Genomic DNA, 14,006 nt, shown 5'->3' on the forward strand with positions numbered 1-14,006 from the left:
TTTAAGGCTTTATTAGTAACACTATATGCCCATTTTTGAGGACAAATCCAAAAGGGAGAACATTAATAAAATGGTTTTTTAAAAAAGCAACAAAAAAAAAAAAAAAAAAAAAAAAAGCATAGAATGCTCAGTTTCTTAAAAAAAAAGCTTAATCTCTGGTTACTTCCTATTTGTCCCAGTATGTTCTAGGCAGTTTTGCTTATTATTTTTTTTCACCAAAGAACATGGGTTATTTTCAAGTTTCACTGCAGATCATATTTAAGATGATCTTGAAATAAAAATCATGACTTCTGAAACGAAACCCAAGTAAATATGCTAATATCAGATTGTTCTCATTCCCCCCGTCCTTCCTTCCTTAGGTCATCCTGTATCTAGTGAACAAAAGGAGGCTTGACTGTGCTCTACCAAACTTCCACTAGGGGGAGTGTTTTAACAGGGCAGTCCCGTACCCTTGAAGTTCTAGCAACTCCAACTGATTTTTATTAGTGATTCCTGGCAACAGTAGACTTAGCTTCTCATTTCATGGATATCCAGCTTCTAATGCCTGCCAGGTCCTATTTTGATCCCCACCTTCGTCAACTGCCTACACTTTCAAATGCAGCTAGTACAACCAGTGACTTTTATAAGCAGTGTTACTCTGTTCTCTTGTCTCTCCCAGTCCCTCATTCATGATGCTAAATCTAAGAAAATTGCTAGCGGAAGCGGGAATCCTGCGTGCACCAGTAGATAACAAACCCACAGCTCCTGCTACAGGGAAAGGGGAGACTTTCAGGTCAGTGCCACAATGAAATATCTATTGCTTCCTAGAAATTCTATGCTACTCAGCTGATGAGACCAACTACCAGCCTAAATACCCAATCTGACTGGGCAGGGGCACAGCTGTTGAGGAAGCTGCTGTCTGTATTTCACCTGCCCAGAAGCACTTCCTGTGGTGCAGTGTGCGCTGGCACGCGGACTCCTGGACTGCTTAGGGCGGCCACTGTTAAGAACAGTGTAAAACCTTCCATGTTTCTACTGATTTACAAAGTGACATGCATGTGCCCACAAGTATGAAGGCTCCCACAGGCATCACCCAAAAAAGAACCACGAATATCCCCCAAAGGCAAAGTGGGCTAGGGAACCTCTCTGCCATGAGAAAGTGAGTAAAGAGCTTCGGTTTAATGATCGATGTGCCCCTTAAGCCAGAACTGCCCCTTGGTAGCATTGTTAGCATTCCTTTTAGGGGGGGGGGGGGGAAATCTAGGGCATATGTTCCTGAAAGAACTTATGTGATTGAAAAGGTCAGACTTATGTTATAAAACAAATTTAGGGACTTTAACCTAGGCATATAAACCTAGAAAACCTCTCAAGAACTTCCTTGGTCATTTCCTGCCTTTTTTTTTGGTTTTGTTATGTTTTTAAAAATGGTCTTTCTCCAAAGCCTCACTTTTAACTTCACGGGAGGGAGTCCCAAAAGCACCCCATACCCCCACCGTGCTCACCTGGGTTCGAAACTTTCCTTGAAATCACTCAACTCCACCTCCCTGACCCCTCTGTCCTTGCCTCTTTCTTACTATGTATGGATTGTGACCACAATTAAACCAAACATTTATTTTCTCTGGTTTCACATTACAGCTTTCAGTGAATTTTCTTTTTCCAGAGGCTTTGTCCCTTAAAGAAACCCTACACAACTTCCAGGATGGGCTGGAGGCGGGGCTCTGATGGGATGTGGAAAAACAGAACTCACAACTGCAAATTTAAAAACTACACCCACAACGTAAAATCTGGCACTGAACCAAAGCTAAGATGTGTATTTGAATTAGCTTTGTGTCTGCAGGCTCCTATAGCTGTCCAGAGGTCAGGAGATCTGGGTTCTGTGTTCCTCCAGAGGATCAAGAAGCTGAATGCAAAATGTGCATCTGGCAACTTTGAGAAACCGAGAGCTCCCCTTAACCTCCTCGATGATCCACTCCTGCCCCTCTTCTGGAACAACTGTGGGTGGAATCACATGGCTGCTTTCCTAAAACAGGCTTTGAGAAAATGTTCAGGGGCTACCAGGTGACACAGTGGCTGGCTGTTAAACATTAAGAGTGATCACCCGCAGCAAATTCTGCCAGCGTCGCTGTGGGTTTCCTGGGGGCTGAACAGCGGAAATCTGGCTCATAGGGATCCAAGTTATGGCGAGGTTCCATGGGTGTCTGTATCTTTCTTTACCCCAATATCCTGGCAAGTGATGTGGAAATGGAAGCTGGAGGGAGGAGCCAGCAAGCTGGCTTATATTTTTATACCCTTAGAGGGTTTGATCTTAACCAAAGGGCCTGGCACTTCAGGGCTTAGAGGAGGTACAGAGAAAAAGCAGAAGTTCCACATCGATTCCTCTTCCTGGAAATGCTACCCATTCAGATGTGCCCCTCTCCCCCCTGTAACTTAGGGACAGGTGGGCTGGGGAAAGGGGGACTTCCAGACAACAGAGCTCCCATCCTCACCCAAATCTGAGGGAGACAGACACAGGGCACAATTATACCCCCTGGAAAAATGCATCTTGGGGAGACCCTCTTTGGGTTTGAGCAGTGGGGAAATGTCAAGCTTTCTCGATTTGCAGGATCAAATCCATGCTGGTTACTAACCAATGGCCAACTAGCCATGTAGGTAAGTAACCTGCAGTAGCCAATTTTCTGATCTGTTTGTTTTGGGGGGTGAGAGGCACAGGACCCCAGCACTTGGAGACGATGGAATGTACTGAATAGAGGACAGGAGTAAATACAGAAGCTGTAAGGGAAAAAAACAAAAAGGTGGCAGGAGACGCACTGAGCAGCCGTTAATTGCTCTGTAGGGGCTGGAGGAAGGAAGCACATATCAGCACATGAGAATAATACCCGGATTCAGGTCAAGCAGAGATGTGATTAAAGAAAGGACATGCAGAGTGCTTTTTCAAACAAGACAAAAGTTTTTTTTTTTTTTTTTTTTTTTTACTGGGAAGAGAGTTATTGAAGAGAAAAACACCCCCACCCCACACACCCCTCCCCGTTGAGGGCTGGGCATCACTACTTCCTGAAACACCCTGACATCTGAGTGAGCCCATCTCTGCTCTGGAGGATGCGGCGGAGGCTGGGGTTTGAGAAAACACCACCCCGCGCCAGTAAGGTTTCATATCCCTTTTAGACGGGATACTACCAAGAGCTAGAACTGTACCCCCAACCTCACACCCCACTTCCAGAGGGACCCGACAGCAGGAACAGACGTGTCCGCTGGTGGAGGAGGGGGGAGGGTGAGGGGCACAGATCTTCCCTAGTGGCTCAGAAAAGCGATCTGGGGGCATGGTCAGTGTTTCCCCAGTCCCCATCCTGCTGCATTTCCCAGTCCTCGGCAGGGCCCACGTCTACGGCAACTGCCGAGTCCTACAGAGAAATGAGGAAGGCAGCCTGCCACACGCGTGCGAGGCTGGCCAGCGGGGCTCTCCGAGCTGCCCTCCTCTGTCCCTCTCCTCCGCTCCGTCACCCGGAAGCACTACCTGTGCTATCATGGGGTCCAACATCACTCTCTTTTGACTGGGGGATAAGCCCGTTTCTTCTCAGGGAACAGTTGGTAACTCCGTGTTTGCGCAATTGGTGGCGTTCACAGTTAGATTTGGTAGAAAAGAAGGCATCGCATTTTTGACAAGGGAAGGGTTTCTGACCTGAAGCAGGAAAAAAAATATATATTTATCTGGCTTTCTACTGTAACGAAAAAGAAAAGTTGCTTTCCATTCATTCTTCTGGGGTAACTGGCATTTGTCCCCCCGGCCCCCACCCTCCACCCCTTCCTTTAAAACACACACACACACACACACACACACACACACACACACTTAAAAAAATACTGATACCACATCAACAACTCAAATGAGATCTTCCCTTGAGTGAAATGGAATGAAGGTTTTGTCTTCAAAATACTAGAAGTTAACAACGAAACCAAGATGTTTAAAGTAAAACAGCAGCATTACAGTCGAAAATCTTAAGAAACACAACAACCAAAAAGAGTGAGTGAAGGGATTTTAGAGCAGAGCCAGGAAACACCTAGAGTCTGTCACAAGGAGAAGCCGCCTCTTGGTAAGGGCTGATATGGCAAGTACTACAGACGCTGGTGGGTCAAACTGGAATCTTGGGCCCCTGGACGTGTCTTTGGGAGCCGCTTCTGGCTTCCTGGTCTAGCTGGGTGCGGCCTGCCCACGGTAGACTGGAGGCAGGGAAAGGGGCTGAGACAGTCCTACAGTGACCTCTGCCCAAGCTCACTGTGGTCCTAGCGGGCAAGGCAGAGGAGGTCCGCTCCTTGCATTAAAGGGTCTTTGTTCCCCTTGCTGGAGTACACAGTGACCAACAAATAACTGAGTCTGTGTTAGATCAGCTGCTCCAGGCCTGCCTGGCTGCCTGTGAAGAGAAGTGGCTGAGTGGGCCCTCTGCACCCCCACTCCACACTGGGGTAACTCCTGAGACAGAAGTAACCTGATTTGCTTTGCTGGTCTTATCCTTCCACTTCAATTCCTTTTGTACTGTAAACACAATACTTCAACATGCGGACCAGGCTCTTCTGCAACGTGTCCTGGGTGCGTGTGGATGGATGTGCAGAGAAAACAAGGGTAAGGAGGATGGCGAGCAGGAAGGGGACAAGGGAAGGGATTAGGTGAGCTTCAGGAGAGAGAAGGTGGAGGTAAATCATTTACTCTATCGCAGGCTTCTTCTGCTTTCCCCCACAATTGCTAAGGTCCTGGTGTCTGATTCTACAAGAGAACAGGTTTTGTGTACTAACAAACACCACTTCAGAGCTGCAGCCTGGCATGTTTGCCTTGTAACCTTGGGACTGCCACAATCAAATGCACGTGTCAAAAACTGGCAGCAAAGTTAACCAGCACAACCCCCTCAAAACACCAATCATAGAGGCCCTTCAACCTCCCGGTTACTATCAACGGATGCCCAAACTAGTGCAGGTGACAGGCCTGGGCACTCACTGTGAGCGGAACGCAAGGGCCTGGCGCCTGGGATTATTTAGCACAAGGGGACGGGGGAATTAGCACTGCACACCACACAACTCCAGGGGGAGCTGTTCACACAGAGCACGCTGGTGTGCAACCCCACACAGCCAGAATCGCTGCCCTGCCAAGTTCTAGCACCAGCAGCAATCCCAAGAAAGGGGACGTCCCTTCCCTCCTGAGCTGCAAAATTCGGCTTCAGAATCACTAGTGCAGCTTTTTAAGAATGCAGATGCCTGGAACAATCAAAGACCACGGAAGGAGAAACGCACAGATCTGACATGTGTGCTTTTAAGGAACTCACATGGGACCTACAGGATAAAAAAGTGGAGAACCCACTGACCCCTTGAAAGCTTCCCTCCACATAGCCCAGTGGGTGTTTCTGCTAAGTCGTAAAACTGACAAAAATGAAAAACAAAAACAACTCGCCTTTACATGAAGACTAGTTTTTTGTTGTTTTTTTTTTTATGGTGCACGCTTCACGTTATTCTTGCTTTTCACTAAAAACTGAATAGAATCTTTAACAACTGTTAAAGTTTTAAGTAACAACTTTAACAACTGTCACTGTTTTAAGTAAGAAAAACACTTGAAATGTTTTATTATCAAAGGCGACATCATGGCTTCTCTGAGGCCAGGCAGTGAGGGAGAGAATTAGCGGAGAGCAAAACAAGTCAGAAGCTATGAGGATGAACTAGATAATTCTCAATTTGAAATAAAACAATCGGCTGCTTGCTTCTTCCCATGACAAGATTTCCTCTGGCATTTTCCACACTGGTAAATGCTTCACTTTTACAGCTGGGTTTGGACAGCCAGGTCATGCCCCATGATGAAGATTCATACACTAAATTCAGACAACGGCCCAAAGATGTCGGAGTACTGTATTGGGTTATGAAGAGTCTCAAAGTGACAACAGGAATCTTTAAAAATTTATCTCTCTCTGCATAAGCCTTACATTCACTTGTTCATTCACTCTCTCGTTTATTTTTACTGCTGTACAACTGACACACGCAAGCCTTACATTTTTAAATAGTAGTGTGCTCTCTGATTGCATGGACAGAGAAAAACATGAACACTTCCAATATTTTTTCATCAGATAGGTTTCCCCAAAACTTGTTGATGGGTAATTTACACGGAAAAGTATCAAATGATGTCACTTACTTGGTTAGCTGCCACAAATTACTGCTTTAGCAGAGGTGTTTCTAAATGTACCTGTGACCACAAGAAGTTATCTTTGCACCAAAGACTCACGACCTCCCTCCACCTCCAGCAGGAGCCATAAAAACCATCAGCTAGCCAGCGTCATGCTCTACTCTCAGAGAGCAGTCAGGAAAAGGGGGAAACCGTGTACTACGTGATGCTATCTGGCCTGCTGGGGCCATCAGGAGCAGAAGAATGAAGAGTGAGAGTAAGTTTGAGAACTCAGCTTCATACCCTCAGACTTCTTTCCATTGCCCTCCACCCTCGTGGGGAAAGCTTCTTTCTGTATTTGACAGAAGGCTGGCTGGGCAAAAATGGCCAAGGCCGCCACTTTCAGAAAGTGAAAAGTAGCCAGCGTCACTGGTGTCCAAGGCACTTTCCACGCTGAGCTTTGCCCATCTTAACTGGTTTCAAACTCTGACGCCAGTTGCCCGTGAGCAGTGGGTAGCACAGGTGAGGGTGGAGGGCCTCAGATCGGCAAAGAAGAGGCACTAGAATCAACTGCGAGAATCCCAAAATGTCAGAGCTTGGGGGGGGGAGGAGGGAGTTTCAGTCATCCCAGGGTCCTGACTCCTTCATTTTGGGAGAAAAGGGACTGAAAGGGGAGGAAGATGGGGATGAGCAGAAACGGGCCAGCTGCATTTTCTGGTACTCTCTCGGCCTGTGGCCTAAATGAAGGGGAAAAGGAAGGGACAGTGGACTGTCCTCTCCCCAAGAGGCAACGCTCTTCAGCAGAGAAGGCAAGGAACCAGGAACCGTCCCTGCTCACCAGCACACAGGCTAGGAAAATAGTGCAAGGAAGGAACTCGGCTGTGCATGGAGAGCTCACCAGGGCAGATGAAACAGGATGGCAGACGCCAGCTTCCTTCTGAGACACAATCCCTAGAACCCGAGCCCTGTGCCCCTTGCCTGAGCCACAGCGAGCCCCACTGGACACAAAACATCTGGTCTACCTAATGCTGCCCATCTAGGAGACAACTTACTGGCATTATGATCGTTCTGTGTGTTTGCCAAGAGGTCACGAGGAGGTGGACTCTTGAGACACATACGTGGTTTTGCTTAAAGGCGATCTAAACCCAGACACTGCTCAAAGCTAGATTTCAACACTTAAAAAAAAGGCTTCTTTCCTGTATAACACTTTTGTTTACAGGGCCATTTCAGAACCGAGTTTAGTTTCTGTGCTCATACATATGAGCCTCAGTTTTATTCCCAAGTTTCCGGAGGGAGCATGTCACAGAAAGCTAGGGAGCCAAGGCACAGGCAGCTGGGGGATTCTTCAATAGCTGAGCGTCTACCAGGAAAACACCAGTCTGTGGGAAGAGTGGGTGGGTCAGATGATTTCCCAGGCTCTGTCCAGCTGTGACACTCGATGAATGGAAAACGTTCTAACACAACACCAGACACAACAGCCAAGTGCTCTATAAAATTATTTAACAGAGGTGATGCTGAGACTGTCAATGGAAGCTGAAGCAAGTAAAACAGCAAAGGAAATTAACAGAGCCCAGTGGGCGTCAGCTTTATACAGTGTCTGTGTGTGTGGCTAGTACTATCCTGAGGTCATTCAGTCTGATTACTAGGATCCTGGTCCATATCTCTGTTCACCTTATCTCCAGCCCCTTGCCAGCCTTCTGCCCTGGTACATGTCAGGATATATCATGACGGCAGAAGCAGGCATGCCCTATACACCTGCCAACAGAGAACCAGCAGCCACATACCTCGGTTGTGGGGCAGCTGCAGGGAACTTGACCCTGGCTTTGAACTCGAGCTCTAAGACCACAGGCAAGTTACTCAGCCTCTCTAAGCCTTCATTTCCTCGCTTCAAGATGTGGACAACATCGCCCTCATGGGATGGTCATGAGGACTAGCTCTGGAATGTTTCTCGACCAACCCCGAGTGTTCCCCTCAAGTTAAGGCCAGCAACCCTCACTAGAAGGACATGGGATTGTCACGTGGTACGACAGGAAGTCATAGATGGGGCTCCAACAGACACAGCTGCCAAGGGTCTAGTAACTGGAGAAGTGGCAGAACATGTTTATATTTATGTCTACCCCACCCTACTCCATCATAAACAAGCCTCCCATCTTCCTTGCTGCTTCCAGATGCTACCAGACTTTACACCAACTAGGACATTTTGGCATTCGAAAGCCAGACAATTGAAATGACTGCTTTCACAAGTGGGAACTCAGATGAGGCACCTGTGAGACGTGGGCACAATTCTTGAAAGGAAATGCCAGCTGCTCCAGTCCTATTAGGAAGACTGGTGGTTCACTGGGAAGGGCGGAGGGGACGGCATCAGGGGAGTGTAGAGGAGGTGGCATGGTGAGAGCCACATGCATCGTGAGATCCAGCCACCTGCTTTCTGGAAAGTGGTAGCAGAAGCACGCACTTCTCCAAAGGCTCTGCAGGTGACAAACAAGTGTCACCCAAAAAGAGTGGCAAGAGACCTCTGCGTGGGGCACCTCCTGTTCAAGATGTGTCTTCTTTTCTGTCTTAGAACTGTTACTCTGTCAGGCTTCAATGATCTCAAAGGAAAAGAAAATGGCAGCCTGAGAAGGCAGCACACACTTGAGAAATCTAGAAGTTCTGGTTCCTGTTACATATTTGAGTCCTCCGTGGGCAGGTACTCCTGGTTTGCTGCCACTGGAGTCTCGGGTTTGAGCCCCTGTCTCTCACCCCAGAGAGAAAGGATGCATCTCAGAGAGACTTGCTCTCCCCTCCCTCGTGAGTAGAAACAGCCAGCCATGGGCGTCTCTGAGGCTTCTGTGACAGTCAACCTTTTGGAATGAAGCCTTTCCCACCTGAGTACAGAGCGTGGCTCACACATAGTTCCCTGCTACCTTCCCCTCACCACGGTAAGCCTTGTAACTGACTGGGGTTGTCAGATCTAGCAACCAAAAACAGTTAAATTGAATTTCCAATAAATGACAAATCAGTTTTTAGTCTATCCTCAATGTTGCATATTTAACCTGTGCTAAAAGTTATTTGCTTTTTATCTGAAATTTATGTTTACCTAGCATCCAGTATTTTATCTGGCAATCCTGTATTATGCAATTCTTTATTTGGTTTTAGGTCCCACCATTAGTATTTGGGTGGTAATCTCCAAAAAGTTAAGGATCTCACCCAATTTATGTCTACTTTGATGACATAAACCATGTATAAATATTCAGTAAATCAGGATTAAGACAAGAGCGAATGGTCATGTGACTATTAGAAGTACCTGGTATAAAATTACTTAAAACGTATCCTTTCAGGGGCCCTTGGGTGGCGTCTGTTAAGTCAGTGAAGCCGTTGACTCTTGGTTTTGGCTCACGACACGATCTTGCGGTTCCGTTGAGTTCAAGACCCAAGTCCGGCTCTGTGCTGGCAGCACAGAGCCTGCTTGGGACTATCTCTGCTCCTCCCCCACTCACACTGTCTCTCTCTCTCCCAAAATAAATAAACTTAAAAAAAATGTATCCTCTTAAATAAGCTTCTTAAAAGTCAACATATAGAAACTAACATTTGAAAAACACTTTGGGATATATCTTTTTGGCAATATGAAGTCTGCAATATTCCCTTTAAGAATATATGGAGTCAAAAGAACTTCACAGAATGTTCAAAGTCTTAAAACGTTGAGGAATCTGGGACGGACTTTCTCCTGCCAAAGCACCAATACCTCAATACCGAGTTCCACTTCTCCCTAGCTGCCTCCTGTGGGGAACCAAGTGATCTTGCTACATCCTCCTGAAGGGCCGAGGCAGATGCAAGTGAACGATCCAATGGGCCCAGGACCATTTTCACCCCCCAAACACCGACATTCAACACTGCCTTCACCAGCAGCTCCTCGAAGGCCGAGACACTAGGAATAGGTCATTGTGGTTACAAGGGCACAGGGGGAAAACCCGCTGGCATCACCAGGCAAGCCCCCTGCTTCAGAGACTGAGGCTGAAGAGAAGCTAGAAATGGGGCCATGGGAAAAGGGTCCCACACTTTTGACCCCACCTCCTGTTCTCCCCATCCCTGGGGCCGGCCAGGCCACAGCCTCCCTTCTGGGAAGTAGCACTCGGGGCCTGGTGGGCCCTCTTACCAGTGTGTGTGAGCATGTGCCTCTGGAGGGAGCTGGCCCAGGGGAAGACCCGGGGGCAGTGGGGACAGTTGATCTTCTGCAGGCAGTTGGCGTAGGAATTCCGCTTCACCCTCAGCAGCTTGTCTTCGGGGGGGCTGCCCTGCTCCTCGTCACTGGGCCCATTGTGGTCGGCGGGGGCTCCGGCCACCTCGTCCTGAGCGTCGTCCTCTGCGCTCTGTAGAAACGGACTGAACTTGTTGGTGTCCGTAGTGGCCAGCATCTTTTCAATGCTGGCAAACTCCCCACTGGAGTCCAGGTCCACCCCGCCGCTGCCGGAGCGGGGCCGGCTCCGCACCCCCTTTTTCCGGCCCCTCTTCTTGGACAAACCCACGGGCCCCTGCTCGGTGGGGGAGGCTGCTTCTGGGCTGTTGGCAGGAGGCGACGGGTCGCTGGATTCTTTTGGGCTGGTGGTGTTGGTGGGGGCGGTGGCGGCTCTGGGGACAGGACTTCCTAAGCCGTCAGGAGCCGCGCTATTGCTGCTAGTGCTCGCGGGCCCCGGCTCTGTCACCTTAGCTTTCAGCAAGGTGGGGGCCGAGGACACAGATGAGATGATCTGGGCGATGGAAGCCAGTGGGGGCAGCTCCTCCGTCACGGGGGGCTTTGGCAAGAGCAGAGGGGGCTTGGGGCGCAGCGGCCGCAACAGTGCCGGGCTGCTGAGGAGGGTGGAATTGCCCAAGATGGGGGAGCTGCTGACCAGAGCTGAGGAGTAGATGGGGACAGCAAGCTGAACGGAGCCCTGCAGGGGCTGAGCGTGTGCTTCCAGAGTGGTAGCTGCGGAGGCCGGAGCTGCAGGGGCCACGGGTTTTTCCAGGATCCCGCTGGGCCCCAAAGTCACTGGCAGGGTAGGGCACGGTGGAGGACCGGGAGAGGGCCGCTCATCGCTCCCTGGTTCCTGCTCAGGCTTCTTGACTTCGGCAGGAGCAGCCGTATCCTTGTCTCCTTTCCTGAAGTTCTTGGGGATGGACAGGTCGATGGGCTCCATGGAGCAGTCGTAGGGGGCTGAGGAGGTGGGGCTCAGGAAAAAGGCGGCATTCTCCTGCTTCACCTGGACCAGGGCCAGGCCCTTCTGGGAAAAGTCCAGGGGCTCGTTGAAATCCACTGTGAAGTTGCTGGCGGGCTCCAACTTGACTGAGACATGGGGAGGCAGAGGCTGGGAGGCGCCCCCGTGGAGAAAGCCGTTCTGGGGCTCCAGGAAGGTGGCCAGCGGTTTTCGTTCGCCAAAGGTCCCGCCGCCGTCCTCGATCCTCCCCGAGGCCTCGACGGGCGCCTCGGCCGGGCTCAGGCCGTCGGCCGCCAGGACGTAGCTCTCGATGTCGTGCTCGGGCACGTGCAGGTGCTGCTTCAGGATGTGGTGGATGCAGTTGCGCTTGGCGGAGAAGGCGGCGCTGCACTCCTTGCACTCGAAGGGCTTGCGGCCCTTGGGGCAGCCGCCCAGGCCGCGGCCGCAGTGCGTGCGCATGTGAACGCGCAGCGCGCGGTAGTGCTTCAGGTCCTCGCCGCACAGCCGGCACACCGTGTCCGGGGAGCAGAAGGCGTCCACCATCTCGGCGGCGCTGCTGGTCACGTACTCGATGTTCTTCTCGATGTCCTTGCGGGTGGCCTTGAGGTGCTTCTTGCGCAGGTGCCGCTCACAGTTGGCCTTGACGGTGAAGGGGTAGTGGCAGATCTTGCAGATGTAGGGCCGTTCACCGCTGTGCGTCCGCAGGTGGCGGATGAGCGCGGCCTTGTCGGCGGCGATGTAGTCGCAGATGTTGCACTGGTATGGTGAGATGCCCAGGTGGGAGCGCACGTGGGCGCGCAGCACCCCCGAGAAGGCGAACACCTGGTTGCAGAAGCGGCAGGGGTAGAGCACCTTGCGCATGGCCGGCGTCTTCTTGCTGCCGGGCCCCGTCATGATGGCCTTGAGGTCACCCTCCGTTATCTCCTGCTTGATCTTGGCCTCCATGCTCAGGGGCAGCAGGGCCTCGATGATGCTGTCTTGCTCCAGCTGGGTCTTCATCTCGGCCTGGCCAGGCAGCTCTATCCGCGGCTGCTGCAGGAAGAGCTGCGTGGCCGTGTCTGGCTGGGCTCCGGCCTGGGACTGTAGCAGGTGGGCGTTGGGGACCGCCTCCACGGGGGCTTTGAGGAGCTTCAGGGGCGGTGGGGGGAGGCTGGGGCTGATGCAGCCCGGGGAGGCCTGCTGGGCATTGAGGAGAGGGGGTGGTGTGGAGGTGGCCACCACCGTCCGTGGGGTGACCAGGGGCTTTGGCTTCAGAGGGGGCATATGTTTGAAGATGGCCTGCAGAGGGGCAGCAGGGGCCTTGGAGAGAGGCGGAAGACTGATCTGAGGGGGGGCGGAGGCCGCCATCTTCAGAATCTGCTGGATGTCAGCCAGCTCGATGGCGGACTCGCCGGAGATGGGCTTGACCACAATACTACTGTCGGGCTGGATGATGAAGCCCTTCTGGAAGGGCTGCAGGGACAGGTGCTTCATGCTCTCCTTGGTAGCCGGGAGGACCGTGAGAGAGCCGCCCAGGGAAGCAGCTTCGAAAGGAGACAGACTCAGCATGTTGGTGCAGCCGGGGTCCTGAGGTAGCTGACACCTGAGTGTGTGGAGCTGTATTGCTTGGTTGTCATCCGGCAGGGGCTCCTCAGCGGGGGCAGGCCTGACGTCTTTGGTGTGCTGCAGGCCCAGCAAGGCCAGGAAGACCTTCTGGTCCAGGGCGTCACCAGGCAGGGTCTTGGCCTGCAGCCTGTCCCGTCCCTGGTCCGTGGCGACATGGGTCTGCTTGTGCAGGGTGAGCGAGGAGAGCATGGGGAATGCTTTGTCACATGTGTCGCAGACAAAACGGTGCTGTTCGCTGATGCACCTTCGTAGGTTTGTTTCACACCAGGCCTGTGTGGAAGGCGGGTTGGCAAAAGCAAGGGAATAAGGAGGATTTAAAAATAATCACTACCCCGAGATGCAGAAAGTATCTGTTATATAGCTGCCCCAGTACCCAGCCTCTCTCTGTACTATCTAAGGAGTTGGCCTCCCCCTGCTTGCTAATTCCTGTCCCTAGGCTGAATAAGGAAGACCACAAAGCACCTTAAACATCATATTGCTTGACAAATGACATCAATCCCTGGGGTATCTCAGAGAAGCAATGAAATACAGTTAAGTAATAATAACACGAGGGGCACTGCCTGGGAAGGGGCCTGAGGCTGTGCCATCTGCAGGGAGGGTTGTGCGGGTGTATACGTGTGGGCGTATACATGTGGGTGTATACATATGGAATAACCCATTACCCTTGAGGCTTCTGTGCCTTAAGAGTTTCACTGTTGACATCCTCGATCTCAATTTTTAAAATTGAAAAAAAAAAAAAAGTTTCAAAGTAGTTTTCAGTAGGCAGGAAACAAATATGGTTCAGGTTAATAATGACCCAAAACATTTTTAATAGAAAGTACCACACTGGAAATATTTACCTGTAATGTGGATATTAAAGAAATATTTAAGAAAACAAATTCAGTTCAGATAGGGGTGGGAGTGGGGGTGGTGAGCACTTCACAACTTTAAATCCAAACGCCCAAGAATGGGCAAAAGGCATCGATGAGCTAGACTCTTACACAAGGTGGTAAGAAATTCAACACAAGATTAAGACCCAACTATCCTTTCTCAAGAACCCAATGGAGACTGAAAGGGTCAAGCTGAATTGCAAGAGAAAACGCTGTTACAAAAAAGACAAAACCCAAGGGACAACA

The 14,006-nt window shown here is 50.6% G+C and overlaps 1 protein-coding gene across 7 annotated transcripts in view; it reads right to left on the reverse strand.

Moving 5' to 3' along the window:
• RREB1 (ras responsive element binding protein 1) overlaps window positions 1-14,006 on the reverse strand; it is a 179,822-nt gene that overhangs the window by 4,405 nt on the left and 161,411 nt on the right. For 6 of the 7 annotated variants that reach the window (XM_049654872.1, XM_049654874.1, XM_049654869.1 and 3 more), the window contains 2 exons: window positions 10,248-13,161; window positions 3,491-3,655 (listed from right to left, as the gene is read on the reverse strand). In XM_049654872.1, coding sequence (XP_049510829.1) covers window positions 3,491-3,655; window positions 10,248-13,161 — 3,079 coding nt within the window. The remainder of the gene's footprint in view (window positions 1-3,490; window positions 3,656-10,247; window positions 13,162-14,006) is intronic. The other variant, XM_049654875.1, reaches the window with a different exon arrangement.

The sequence above is a fragment of the Panthera uncia genome (assembly GCF_023721935.1).
Source record: "Panthera uncia isolate 11264 chromosome B2 unlocalized genomic scaffold, Puncia_PCG_1.0 HiC_scaffold_25, whole genome shotgun sequence".
Classification (NCBI taxonomy): domain Eukaryota; kingdom Metazoa; phylum Chordata; class Mammalia; order Carnivora; family Felidae; genus Panthera; species Panthera uncia.